This window comes from Dromaius novaehollandiae, chromosome 8 (assembly GCF_036370855.1).
Source record: "Dromaius novaehollandiae isolate bDroNov1 chromosome 8, bDroNov1.hap1, whole genome shotgun sequence".
NCBI classification, from domain to species: Eukaryota; Metazoa; Chordata; class Aves; order Casuariiformes; family Dromaiidae; genus Dromaius; species Dromaius novaehollandiae.
Window position 1 is genome coordinate 30,330,923 of NC_088105.1, and position 14,343 is coordinate 30,345,265.

The 14,343-nt window shown below is 55.4% G+C and overlaps 1 protein-coding gene across 3 annotated transcripts in view; it reads right to left on the bottom strand.

The window, feature by feature from the left end:
* Nucleotides 1–14,343, bottom strand: part of ERI3 (ERI1 exoribonuclease family member 3) — a 148,977-nt gene that overhangs the window by 39,960 nt on the left and 94,674 nt on the right. For all 3 annotated transcript variants that reach the window (XM_064516108.1, XM_064516110.1, XM_064516109.1), the window contains one exon: nucleotides 5,253–5,352. In XM_064516108.1, the coding sequence (XP_064372178.1) occupies nucleotides 5,253–5,352 (100 nt within the window). The remainder of the gene's footprint in view (nucleotides 1–5,252; nucleotides 5,353–14,343) is intronic.

A 14,343-nucleotide genomic window follows, 5' to 3' on the forward strand; every position in this document is an offset into this window, starting at 1 on the left:
TTCCACTTTGAAACACACCAACAATAAGTCAAAGTCACCAGACAGGGAAAACATCGCTTCTGTCTACAAAACACTGTAATGCCCTCAACTCGCGCCCAGAACGGCCAACAGCGACCCAAGCAGTGAGAGGACGGAGCCAGGGAACAGAGTCCTGAGGGGCTGCAGAAGGCCACCTTGTCCACCCATCTGCTTCAAATGAAGAGCCAGTGACATAATATGCAGATGTCTAAATTGTCCCTAAAAACCACCAGCAAAGGAGATTCCTGTGCTATCCTGGACAACCTGTTTCTGTGCCTCGAAGCCCTAATAGCTTGGACGTTGTGGAGGAGAAGGTGCTATTGTGTCCTGGGCTCCCAACTGGCCAGACATGCAGCCTGGCAGCAAGCACCAGCCTGGGGAAGAGCTGCACAAAGCCAAAACCACATGCCATGGGAGGGATGTGGTCTGTGAGAGGACACTACAAGGCTTCAGACAGGCAGGAGCCCATGAGCCTCTGAAAACAGGGACCAAAATACTCTGTCACCCATCTCTGCCAGTGTTGCTTTTAGGTGGCCTTCTCCTCTTTCAGGTCACCTGGCTCTGCAGCCTTGCCGTTCAAGTGCTCCGAGGGCAGCCCAGCAGCCTCTGCTGAGATCAGAGGCAAATGGGACTTGCTGAGCCACGCGCGTGCAGGACAGCAGCATCACAGACAAGCTGGTCCCTGCTCAGGCAAGCCCCGAGAGGCACCAGCCCCTCTCCAGGTACCTGCTGCCATGACTGGGAGCTGATGCTTGTTTAATGCTTTGCTGAGACCAGGTCAGCTGCTGCTGCTCTTGTACCCAGAGCTGCCAAACTCGCATTAGTTCTGCCACTCACGGGATGGTTTTACTCCTTCCCTTGCCCCTCAGGCCAGATCCTGCTTCCCAGATAGAAAACCTCCCTGGCCCTTTGCCTCCTGCTCACACAGAACAAAGGATGAAGAGTCGCAGCTGTCTCCAAGCCCCTCTCAGTGCTTGTCACAAGCATAGGGACGTGAAGGCGGCCGAATGTCCCTGGCAGCAGCACACTGCTCTGCACCCGGGCTCAGAGGGTGAGAGGTGCCAGGGTGCCATGGGAAGGCCCCTCTGCTTGGAGCCTGCTCTCTGCAGCCCAGGACAAGGCACCCGCTTGCCTGCCGCTGCTTTGTGAAGGCAGGCAGCTTGTGCAACAAGATCAGCACAATTTGGCTAAAATCTAGGAGCAACCTAGACGGGCAGCCTGTGAATGCTGGCCTTTGCTGGAGAGTCCCGAGACCCCCATTAAAACCTGCAGCTCTTTTTTGGCAAGCAGCATCTCAAACAAACGTTTTAAGAACTTCAGTGTGCACATGTCAGTAAGATGAGTAACTTCTTGGCAAGACTCAACCTTATTTTGCTGAGGGCCAAGAAATCACCAGATAAAAAGAAGTTCCTGATCCCAAGATCCTATAGCCAACAGCAGAGTTCACAGATATTGAATCCATGTATGAAGAGAGATGGAAGCTGCAGGAAGTCCTCCCTTGTCCTCAGTGCCAAGTTTGGCCTGGAGGGAATCCTTATAATTGAAATACCAACCCATGAAAAGAAATGAAAGAACAGATTTCACTCCCTTTTGCTTCCTTCTTATCTCGCCGAGGGCTCACTGCATCCTCATTCTCTGGAGCAGGATTTTCCCACTTATTCTGCCTGGCGCTTATCAACAAGCTGAAATATTGATATTTCCCCTTCTCCTTTACCTTTTCGATCCCCTGAAACAACTGCACCAGGCCTCTACCCTTCCAGCCACAAGGCAGCTTGCATGATGCTTTGGTGACAAAACACTTTACGAACCCTCGACAAGATTTGCAGCTTTCCCATGGGCAGAAACCAGGGGAAAGCAACGCAAGCCCTGTTCAGCAGTTTGCTGCTGCATATGCACAGCCCTGTTTCTCAGCAGATGTGGCCCAAGACTTCACCCTGTTCCATCATGAACCCCCCCTTTCTAGAGGTGAAGTTTCCATTAAGAATCTGGCCTTGACCCTGCAGGCTGCTGAGTGCCCTGAACTCCCAGGGATTTCAAGCAAGACGAAGGAGAGGAGCCGGAGCACTGAGCAGGACCGGTCCCAGAGCATGCAAGGTGTACAGACGGGGAGCAGACATCTGGTGACCCAGTGAATTACAGAGCAGATTTGAAAACAAAATAAGACACAACTGATCAGGAAGATAGCAAAATTCCTCGCAATTTGTTTGCAGAAAGAAGTGGCCATCCACTGCAATTTTCATGTCAGGTTTCAAAGGAAACACCCACGTTGCACATCCCTGCTTAGCTGAGCTGGAAATGTACAGTATTGCCTGCCTCCTCCTGGGCCGCTCCTCACACCCCCTGGAAAAGGGGGCTCTCCTACACAGCCTAATATTTGTGAAACCACCGTGGCTGGCTAACCCATCTCCTTGCTGCTTGGTTCGCAGCCCTCTTTGCTTTGCAGACTTCTGGACAAGAAACTAAGGGGCAAGAAACAAAGGTGCTTTTCAGCTGGAGCTCTGCAGGGGATGGCTCAGCAGACCCCGAGGGCCCTGAGCGTCGAGGGCTGACCCTGGTTACGCACACCCTTCTGCTCTGTGCCTTGGGCAGTCCTGGGGACCCCCTTCCCAGCTCCCCAATTTTCCCTCATCCTACTGCACCCCAGTACCAGTCACAAAAGAGAAGGGAGGCTCCAGACTGCATGGGAACATCCCTGGAGCCATGGTCAGCTCCTGCCCCACTGCAGATGGGAGCAGAGCTCCCACAAGAGGTGAGAAAGTAGTAGCTTAGCCACTCCTGACACTTCTTCCAGCAGCAGCTCTCTGAAAACGGGTCATTTATCTGGCTGGGTCTGCAGGGCTGTGTCAGGAGCAAGGCTCCTTGCAACCCGGGAGGAAAGGGAAGGGCAACCCCAAGCAGGGAAATGGATGGTTCCTTCCCAGGCCTGCAGTGAGAGCAGCTGAGAGCACGAAGGAGGGGTGCTTCCCTGAGCACCCAGCCCCAGAGCCAGCAGCCTTGGCACGGCTGGGCCTGGGGCTCCCTCCCACCCTGTCCGAGCTGGCAGGCAGCAGAAGCCGTTCTCCCTGGCTGTGCTGGCTGCCGTTTAATGAGCTGGGCCTCCAGCTCACTCTTGGGGACCTGCACTAAAGCCACCAGACACTGGGTGCCAACCGGCGGCCGTCTCTGCAGGCAGGCGGAGTATCGCAGACCCCCGGGGCAGACCCAGCTCGACTGGAGCAGCCAGCAGGCTGCAACGCACCGGGCATGAGCGCACTGCTGGTGCTGTCGGGGCCGCGGAGGCCTTCGCGCTGCTGCCCTGTCACTCCTTCACGGCACCCATATGTATGCACTGCTCCAAGCAGAGTTTGAAAAGAAGAGGAGGAGAGGCGGGTTTGCTACTGGGACAGAGGGTTAGATACTGCGCTGCGAGAAGGGCGCTTGGCTGCCGGTGCTCGACATGCCGCTCACCTGTGGGCAACCCGCCTGTGGCTCGCACTGTACCAGGGAGCAGCCAGGAGGGCTCCCCCACGGAGGGCGTTTGGCAGAAATAAAGAAGCAAAATCATCCTAAAGGAATGGAGCAGCGAAGGACATGAACAGCATCTCTCTGAACTCGGACAGGCAGAAAGACACCCATGCAAGCCAACAGAACTGAGATAAACACAGGCAGAAACTAACGGCAGACCCCAGAGGTGTGAGAAGCTTTGTCAGTGGAAGTGGTGACAGCAACAGAGCTCTCTCCATAAATAAAACGAAGGAAGAGGCACAAAACAAGCCTGCACAGCCCAGGGGGTCCCCAGGAACAGCCCGAACTCCACAAGTAGGACATACACATGATTCCTTTGGTCCCAGCTCCCTCCCCATGATCCCCCCAACATGGCACACAAGCAAGACAAGTCTGCTCCCAGGCAAGGAAGCAAATTTTAATGCTACCTCCGTCAATAATGCAACCAGATCCATAGTTCAAAAGGAGGTTGCTAATTAAAAGCTGGTGAGCTTTAAATAATTCATCTCCTTAACTTGGATTGATTGGAGAGTTTAATGGTTAGAGTCTTGAAACAATATTAAACAGCCTCCTCGAGGCCCAGGTAGCACATGACTTTTCCAAGTAAATCTTACCTTCTTGCAAACTTAAATGCTCACAAGTGACAGCAGATAAAGGGCTAGGAGGCAGGGGGAACACCTGGCTGCTATCTCAAAGAGGTGATCCAAAACCCCATGAAGAAACAAGACAGGCAAGAGAGTTGCAGCCCTCTGAGTTACAGCCCTGCATACATCCCGGGGAATTGGGGCTAGGTCCCTGGTACACCCACACAGAGCTCCCGCCAGTACCCGCAGCCTGCTGCTGCCCCAGCTGGGCCGCCCTGGCTCTGCGCTTCCACCATTAAGCAGCAGGCAGATTCCCAGCCTCAGCGTCCCAGGCCAGGTCTCCCTCTTCATGTCACTTTGATCCCTGGTGTGGAGGAACTAGGGGAAACATGGAGCTGTGCCAGTGTGCATGGTGGTCGCAGATGTTTACCTTGGAGCAGGCTGTGGGACCATGAAACTCATCATATGTGTGAGCAAACCAGAAGATGACTCAGTTCTCCAGCTGGGGCCGTCCATCCTCACTCTACAGAGTGAGCTCGCCAGCTCCCAAAGCTGCTCTACCCGGCAGCACTGGACACGCAGGAGCCTCCATCCCAAGGACAAATGCAGCATCCAAAGCAGCTGGAGTACTGGCCCGGCAGGGTCAGCGTCCAGGCCAGCCTGGGGGCCCCTGCACTCGGCACTGGGCAGAGAGCCCGGGCACTGCCCACATCCAACCCCAGCCTGAGCACTGCCAAGGAGGGGAACAACCCCCTGGCCAGAGGGATGCGGAAGGAGGAGGCCAAGAGCTGGGACGTGCTCCCCAGCCATCCCCCTTCTGGCTGGGGCATGGGTGTTGCAGGCGCGCTGCGGGCATAGGTCTGGGCACACGTGTTTGTCACACACGCCCTGGTGGACATGGACGCCTGGAGATAAGCCACAGCCTCGCACAAAGATGCTGCCTCTGGGAGTGATGGGGAAGCTGACAAGGGCTCAGGGATACACGGCCCAGACCAAAGCGGGGTGCACGTCCTGTCCACCCTTCCCCTCCACCAGTCAGAGACCCCACAGCCCTTTGGCTGCCTCTCACCACCGCACCTCGGACCAGCTCTCGGAGCCAAGGCGTGTCCCGAGCGCACTGGAGCAGCAGTCGCAGGGAAGGGCAGGGCGCAGGGCCGCGTCACTCACCTATCCCGCTGTGAGGCCTCCCTATGTGCTGTAGGTTCAGTCCTTTGTTCATGTCTAAGAGCCCGTTCTTTGGCCAACTCCCCATGGCAAAGCTGTACGCCTGGAAGAGAGAAGCAGAGGGTCAGATCATCATACAGCTCGCACGCGGACATGGCTGGAGGAGCGCCCTGCTGCCAGAAGCCGCCTGCACTTGCCCAGGCCTGGCTGCTCCTCTGGGCACGCGTGGCATCTATATTCAATATATTCAATACAGACTCACACATCACGTCACAGCCCTGGAGAGCAACCCCTGGTCTACCATGACCCCACACCAGGTGAGCATCCAACACTGCTCTGTGCCAGCTCACCCTGCCACAGCACCCCCGTCTCCTCGGGTGCTACCCTCCTACCTTCTGCTGTGAGTGGCAGCTTGCACCTAGCAGGGGTATAAACAGGCAGGAGCTGACCAGCCAGGAGCAGAAGAAAAGCAGTGGACAACTGCTCACAGCTCATGGAGGAGCTAGGCCCTGGTGCACCTTCTAACAGCCTGGGCACTGTACTGGTTCAGCAAAATGCAAGGCCACCTTTCCTGGGCTGGGCACAAGCCAGGGGCTGCGAGCTCATCCTGGGACTGCTCCAACACCATCCTGCCTGCCACTCCTGCCTCACCAAGGCCGAGGTGGCCAGGGCTGCACGGGGCAGCTCAGGTCACCAGCAGCAGTCACAGGGGCTTGGAAAGGGGTGTGAGAGCCCAGCCTGGCCAAACCTGCAGCCCCTTCCCCTCTGGCAACCACAGCGCTCCCAGTCTCCCATCTTCTCTCAGTTCACAGACTCCCAGTCACCAATGTTGGTTTGTGTCTTCCACATCCCCTCTGGGCTCAACCCCACTGGGACCTGATGGTGCTACCCCATGGCTCAAAGCCTGGAGCCTGGCCAGAGGGAGCCAGTCCCATCCCCACAGCATCACATGGCAGGAGCGAGAGGAAGTGGGGAGCCTGAGCAGCATAAACCCACAGGACAATGCAAATCTGAGAGCAGCCAGGCCTCTGTGCCATACACGTCTGTAATTATGGTCTGACAGCCACGTATCTTCTTCATCTGGAGGAATTAAGCTTATTGCCGCATTGTGAGCCATAAGACCAGCGCATAGGCTTAGCACTGCTCGTGCCGGCACTATCTCTGCTGCCGTGAGGACCATTGTCCCCAGATGAGATCAGGTCAATGCAGCAGCGCGTATCTCTCTCCTGCAGTGGGGATCATCGCTAACCACGGCCACAACGCCGCAGGGCATCACCGCCACCCTCTGTGCTGCTAGGGACGATGGCCAGGGAGAGGTGGGTTGAAAATGTCTGGGGAGATGCCACCTGTGGTGGGAACAAGGCTAAACTGGGAGAGCGGCAGGCTGGCAAGGGTCACCTCAGCCAGAGGCAAGCTGCTGGGGACAGCTGGAGAGCAAAGGAGCTCCCCACGCCAACACGGGCCATCCCTGCCGCAGGCTGCGACCAGGGTCTGCTGCCACCTCCCAGTGCGGCTGCTGGTCCCTCTGCCTGGCTACCTGCTGCTCTGCCAGCAGTGGGCACGGCCAGCCCCTCTCTGCAGCCCCCGCCACTGGCCGTCCCCAGGGAGCTGTGGGTTTGGGGTAGGTAATTTATTAGTGGCCTACGTAACCATTTATGCTGCTTTGTTACTCTTGCCTTAGCAAAACAGAGGGCTCCACAGATAATTAATAGACAGCATTGCTAATCCTATTGGGAGATGATTACCAATTAAAACTCCTAATTAAGTCTATGCATAATTCACTGAAATTACACTTTGTGTACACAACAGGGAGGTTTCCTTTGCCTTCAACAAACAGGCGCTGATATCTTCATTGCTGACAAGACTCCCCGCAGCCTGGATCCCTGGCAGTCACCCGGGGCAGGGGTGCCGGGCGTGGGTGCTGGGAGGGCCCTGGGCACCCCCCTGCCAGGCTGCCGGGGTGGAGGCTGCAGCAGCTCTGTGTGTGGCTCCCTCTCCTGGGCTCCGGCCCAAAGAGCAAGCCCACACGCAGCTCGCCAAGGCCCGCGCGCTCAGCACCAGCACACCCAGGCCCAGGTCTGTCGCAGCGACTTTGGGGAGGGGGGTCCCTGCACGCCGTGGAGCATAGGCATCGGACAGCAAGGGAGTGGGTTGCAGCCGCCGGGCTCTGAGCTACGCTGCTCGGTGCAGCGCTTGCAGACTGCCTGCCCAGCTCTGGGCCAGTCCTCTCTGACTCCTGCCAGGAGGGTGGCAGGGTCCCAGGAAAGTCACAGGCCACCAGTCTGCCTTCTACAGCCACAGGGCAGGGCCAGCACAGGGCAAGGCTGAATTAAGACCCAAGAGCTGAACAAGCAACACTGGGGAGAAACCCCGCTGGCTCTGCCAGCCGTGCTGCTGCTGAGCTACTGCGCAGAGCTGGGTACCCACCAGGTTCAAAGCAGTCCAAGGCTTGGCCCAAGGACAGGAGAGCTGCAGGGGCCACCAGCAACTGCTGCAGCGGTGCTCAGCAAAGAGGTCTGGGAACTGCCCTGCCTGCAGGGTGATGGCCTGGCAGCCTAGACAGACAGCGCAGCCTAGAAACGTGCCGGAGACCTGCACAACTGGACCTGACACAGCAGCCGGTGCCTGGTGAAGGCTCCCTCACACTCCTCTGCCTGCAGCACGAGCACAGCACCCCTGGGTGCCCTCCTCACCCTCCTCCCGCACCCACCAAGCTCAGCACCCCGGAGCCCATGTGCTCCTGTACATTGTGTTCCCACTGGCTCAACCCTCTGGGGCTGAGCCACACTGGCCTGGGGCTCAGGAGGGCCTGTGGGCCTGACCTGCCCATGCCGCCCTCCTTGCCAGCCCTTCCACGAGCCCTGACATGGCAGCCGACGCACAGGGATGTTTGCCTTGGCTGAGAGGGCGGTTTGCTCTGCCCATGCCTGCTCCCGTTGCACAGCACCTTGCGCAGGCACAGGAGCAACAGGAGCAGGATGAGGCCACAGCAGGGCATCCCTTGAATAACTGAGCCTCAGCTCAAGACTGGCCCTGCACCGCTTAAAACCTGGGTTCAGCCACCGCTGTGAGCTGGGCTCCTGTCCCCAGGCCCCGGAGAGACGCACGGGGCGGCTGGGAAAGGCAGGCAGCCCATGGCACGGGCCCCGGCCTCCCCTGTCCGCGCCGGGCCCTCTTTTGCATAGCATTTTGCTTTGCTAATCAAGGTCATTTGGTACAGCCGCAATACCTGAGCAAACTAGCTAAGCAGCCACCATGGAAGCTGCCCTGACCACTGAAGGTCAAGTGTGCACTTATGCATATTCAAAGCTGTCTGCAGGATCGATTGGGTTTTAATTGTTTTTCCTGGGGTTTTGGAAGGAAGTGCCAGGGGCATTGATCAGTCCCAGACGAGGCCGCTCACACTTCAGGGCTTGCAGACTGTCACTTTGGTGCAGGCAGACCGAAACGCAGGTGCAAAAAGACAGACAACAAAACATGCCGTCGGCGAAGCCAGCACCCCAGCCCGCAGCGAGCAGTGCCTGGCCGGAGGGGAGGAGCGCTGAGACATGCGAGCGGCGGCTTGTATTTGAAAATAAAGCTTTTTAATTAAAATTGGCAATTCTGAGCCGCCTGCCGGCAGCAGCCACACAATCAAGAGAGAGGAGCTTTACTGTTTAATATTTAAACACAACGTTTAATCTTTAAACAGGAAAGTTCTTCTTCTGACTGTTAAAGCGAGACAGAAAGCGCCTGGCGTTCCCTGACACTGGGCTCCCCAGGCTGCAGGGTCACGGCGGCCACCGTTAGCAGCCGCGGACCCCCGGTGCAGACCCCCGGCGGGGACCGGCCACCCCGGGAGCGGGCACCGCCAGCGCTCAGCACTTGTCCCCACGGCAAACTGTGAGAAAATCTGACACAGCCCCGGTCACCCGCAAGCCAAGGGTTTTAACAAAGGCCACGAGACCCATTTCACCAGCAAGCGGTGGTTCGTCCCTCCCCCTGATTTCAGCCCAGCGTTGCAGGCGCCGGGCTGCTCCCTTCTAGGGGAAGCATGAAAGAGAGGACGGGACCCCACGGCATTTGCTTTTCAGCTACATTCTCACTGATAAAGACGCAGGCATCTTTTTAAAAGCTATTTTAAAATACTTTTGGTCAAAATTCTGAGTTAAGAACAAACATAACCACGCTGAGCTGCTAAAAACTAGCAAAGTTATTTCTACAAAATGATTTTCAAGCAGCTTGAACACAATTACTTCCATTCACAGCAGCTCTTAGAAAGGTCTCCCTTTTCCCGATTTTGTTTGCAATCCTGCGAAGCCTGCATTTACCTCCCTGCCAATGCTCCTCTGAAGTCAGATTATTATTAATTATATTTATTTGCTTACACAGTCCCATAGGCACACGCAGCAGTTCACAGACAAGCACTACCCTGGCTCCCCGATGCAGGGATCTCGAATCAAAGGTAAGCAGATACTCTTGTGATAAAAGCGAGCTAACAGCAGCGGGAGATTAGGAAACATACTGTACTTTCATGCATATAGGCAACACCACAGATAATCCACACCCTGCAAAAGCACCAGCCCGGGAGGCAAGTCCTCAAGTAACCCATACCTCGGATAACCTGTGGAAAACCCAAGGCAGGGGGATCAGCAGTGGGGACGGCACACGGGGAACAGATGGGGCAGAGATGCTGGGGGCCAATGCGCCCTGCTTTATCCAAACGGCCACGTAACCGGCGCTGCTGCGGCATCACAGTGCCTGGGGGGGGCCGCAGGCTGCAAAAGCTGGGGGCAGCGTGGCGGCAATCCAAGCTCAGAGATCTCCTGCCTGCTGGGCCCCGGGGAGCGGGCGCTTGTTTGGGTTACGCCGCCGCGGTTTATAAGCAGCGCAGTTGCAGGCGAGATGTTCCAGGGGGGCAGAAAATTCCCAGAACTGGAACTTGTCAAGCTGATGTATTGATCTAAGTGGACTGAATAATGCTCCATCATTTATTTATGGGGAAGTGCCCAGCACACTTCACAAAATCTGGTGTTTGGCAGTCACATTAAGGCAAGATTTAACATCTCGCATCATGCAAACAGGGCATCCGTGCAAAGGTCAGGATGCGCCCTTACACGGGGAGCCTCACAAATCCTTCCTGCGCTCACGCGTGCTGTCTGCAGCAGGAAGGGGCTGGTCTATCACTCCGGGAGGTTGCAGGAGCCCTGCTGGGGCCAGGCATGGCCCCTCGCTCTGTAGTGGGACCTGCTCGGTCAGCCCCCAGCCCCCCTGCCCTGCGCTAAAGCTGCCGCTCTGCAAGGAGCTGCGCCGTCCTGGGTGCAAAACCGCCTGAGCGGCCTCAGCACCAAGGGAGCGAGGAAGGCCTTCAGCGCTGGGCGCCCCTGGTTAAAATTTCAGTTAGAAATTTCCAAAAGAAAAATTACGTCTGAGAAAAACCTGTTCTTAAACGGAAAGAAAGCGGCGGTGAAATGTCCCCAGCTGTTCTCCCTCCGGACAGCGTCTCGCCCGGCTCTGCGAGCAGCGGGAGCAGGATGTGTTCCCCTGGGGATCGGGCCTCGCGAAGCAGCCCGCGGATTGCAGCTGACCCTGCTGACATTTTCGCAATGGAGAAAATGACTTTGCGACAGCAAAAGTATCTTCTTCTTCTTGTCATGTCAACTCTGTGCCGCATACGCCCAAAATAAGCATTTCCCTCTACTCACCTCATTCAGCTGCTTCCATGATGAGGTGTCAAGGTTTTATATTACTTTGTATGTTGGCAAGAAAAAAGAGGTCATGTCTACGACTAGGTGGGCCTTTAAACTTAGCTTAAAATGTTTTCAGCAAAACCCAATAACCGTAAGGTTTTGGGGCTGGGGTTGTCTTCAACGCAGTCTCTGCAAAGCACCCGGCACAACCGCGTTCCCGCTGCGGTCCCTCGACACCCTATTTCAATCACAAGCAATTTAAAACCCAGTGCGAGGACGGGAACCGGGAATTTCTTGCTGGCATCTCTTGCCATGCAAACTTTCTGGCACTACACAAGACAACGGCAAACCGAACGCCACTGAGGGCCCGATTCAGGTAGGAGGCGGGCTACGAGCGAGCGGACGCTCACACCCCAGGCTGGCAGGAATTTCCCCCGCTCCCTACAAACCCAGGTATAACTTGTCCCTTTTAAGCAGTTTAGTCAGAAGTGCTGCTGCATTCACAGCTTTTCAAGTATTTTTAAATCACTTACAAAAGCAGGATTAAACGATCAGGAATTCCATTTAATAGGACAAATAAAGAAATAACAATCTACTCCATCAGCCCTGCAAAAGGCAGGTTCGATTTAAAAAAAATAAAAAAATAAGTATAAAAGAGAGAGAGAAAAAAGGAGAGGGGGTGGGAAAAAAAAGGATAATGTGTGTTTACTCAAGCAAAGAAAAAAATATTTAAGTGATGTAGGGGAGAAGATTGCAGTAACTAGTGAAGAATAACATCGTCTGCTTTGCTGTCAAATCACACAAGAATTTCAGTAATAGATTCTCATTCTGACACTCAATTCAATTCGAAGGTGATCCTGCTTTATCCCAACACATCAAATATTAAACACTCGTATTAGCCAGGGTGCCATCGCCTTTCCCGGCTTAGACGCGGCAGGAAGCTTTTCCCCCTACTTTCTCTCACTCACTATAATATTCTCAATGTTATCTAAACATGCCTTCATACACTGGGGTGCCTTATCAATTCCATTTGGGGAGGGAGGGGGGGTACTTAAAACGGTATTAGTTGGGGGGGCTTTTATTATTATTATTTCCAAAGCTTTTCAATTTTGTGTGGAAAAAGCTTAGAAAAAAAGGAGGGAGGGAGGGGAGGCAGCGAGAGAGGGAGACGGAGCGCGAGAGCGAGAGAAAGTATAAGAAAGGGAAAAGCAGCCAGCAGCTCTTGTTTGACTGATGCCTTTCAACAAGGGCAGTCTAGCTTGTCAAAGCCCGGGCTCGAGATGAATTGGCATATCTATTCAGCCTGCCTCTGGATGTCATGCAATACAGTTTCATATTCCCAGATAAGGCATGATAAGCAATTGCTGCCCTGACACCAACTCCATCCATCCCTGCCTTTCTGTACACGCGGCTGGCGGTATTACAGATCCCTGCTGCGCCACTAATAAGAGACATTTAATTTTCACAACTGTGGCAGCAAAGAGGGACCTCCAAACTGACCAGGTAAAGCCCCCCAAACAGCATTAAAACTATCAGCATTTAATTACTTTTGCTCGGTGCCCCAAGCTCCCCGAACACTGGTGAGCAGCACCGGGTGCACACGAGAACAGGCTCTGCTCGATGTGGCACATGCCACGCGGGGCTCAAGCCTCGGATTAAACATCTGTGCTAATGATTAAGGGGGGGGGGGGTGGCAAGAACAGAGGGTGTCTGTCCTCTGCCAAATAAATCTACAGTACCACTCGGCATGAGGTGATTAGGCTGGGGTTTGGACATGGGAGGACACACGAGGCGATGGGGCCAGGCACGGCATGACCCCTCTCTGCAGCACAAATCCCATGAGAGCTGCAGAGGGAAAGAGCGGGGCCAATACACCAGGAGGATACTGGGTCCAGCCCCATGTACGTCTAAGCACTTGCAAACTCATTAATCCCGCTGCCATCCCCAGCACTGCACCCTGCAGCAGCAGGACGAGATCTGGAGACAGTCCTCCCATGCTTGCTGGAAAGGCTGAGAAAGATGCGGGGGAAAGCGGGAAGTCTGGGCAGACCCACCTCTCCCTGGCCCTGCTGCAAGCTCTGGCTCGCCTGCTCCTTCCTGCCGGGGCAGGTCTCCCTCCGTACACGGCCGGTGGCTGTGGCCTGGGGGCCCCGGGCAGAGACGGGGGTCTGGGGTATTGAGGACTCTTCTCACGGGCCCCTGCGTGCAAGGGAGTCTCCCCTGTAACCTGCAAGCACCATCTTATCAGGAGGAGAATTTCTCCCTACCTCTCCCTTTGGTCCTACCAAAGGTGCAAAACAAGTTTTTGTAGGACCTGCAATACTAGAAGCTCATGTTTCCTGCTAGCTTACCAACATCTCCTTGGTGAAGAAAAGGAAGGCTTACGAGCATAAATTTAAATGCAGGTTTTGCAATGGGCAGCCTGTGGCCTCACCAAGCGGTGCCGCACCGCATCGGGGACCGCCGTTACTCACAGGCACCTCACTAAACCAGGCCTTGCTGCCCAGCCGGGACACCCCGGCTGGCGCGCTGCCCTCTTCCCACCGCAGCTTTCAGAGGCTTCCTGGAAAACGGTGCTGCACAGCCAGCTCTCCCAACGTCCCGGCAGATCGAGGGCAGCCTCCGACACGCAGGGACCTCACTCACCTTCCCCGGGCTAGCCTTCGGCAAGCCCAGCTGGCATCCACCTCACTCCGCTTGTAAAGCTGCGGGTTAAATCAGCCGCATCTTTTCGCATCATACCAGGTAGCAAATTAAACAAACAAAAATATGGACGGCCCTGTTTTTGGAAAGGTCAGCACTGAGCTGCAAGGCAGAGCACACACGGGGAGCTGCCTGGCTCTGCCCACCTTTGTGAATGGCTTCAGAGGTGAGATAACGCCCAGCCCCGCGGGAGGAGGAGATGCCCCCTTCGAGGAGGGCAGGCCAAGCTCAAGGGAAAGCAGCAAGGTATCAGGGAAGATGCAGCTGATGGAGACTTACTAGGTGTGCTTTCTCCTTAACAAAACAAGCAGACCATGCCATCGCATCTGCATGCAGAGCGCACGCGTGCCATGCACACACGCTGAAACTCATGCAGGAGAAACACGACTACGTATTATTACTTGTATTGCAGCACTGCCTACAGACACAAACTGAGACTGGGGAACCCTGTGCTGGGGTTTGAAACTACAGAGGGAAAGACAGCCCTTGGCCGGATAACCAACAGCGTGAGCAGACAGGACATATGCATATTTCACACAGGGAAACTGAGGCACGCGATGGTCCCATGCCTGGTCCTCCTTCCCAGAGAGACATATGCCTGAGCAGTCCACTCTTCTCCCCTTTTCCCCCAAGTAACACACAGCTGTGTCAAAATTTCTCTTAACTTCAGGACTGGCAGGACAGCTGCAAGCAGCTAGTGTCTTTCTCCAGGATGCATTTTG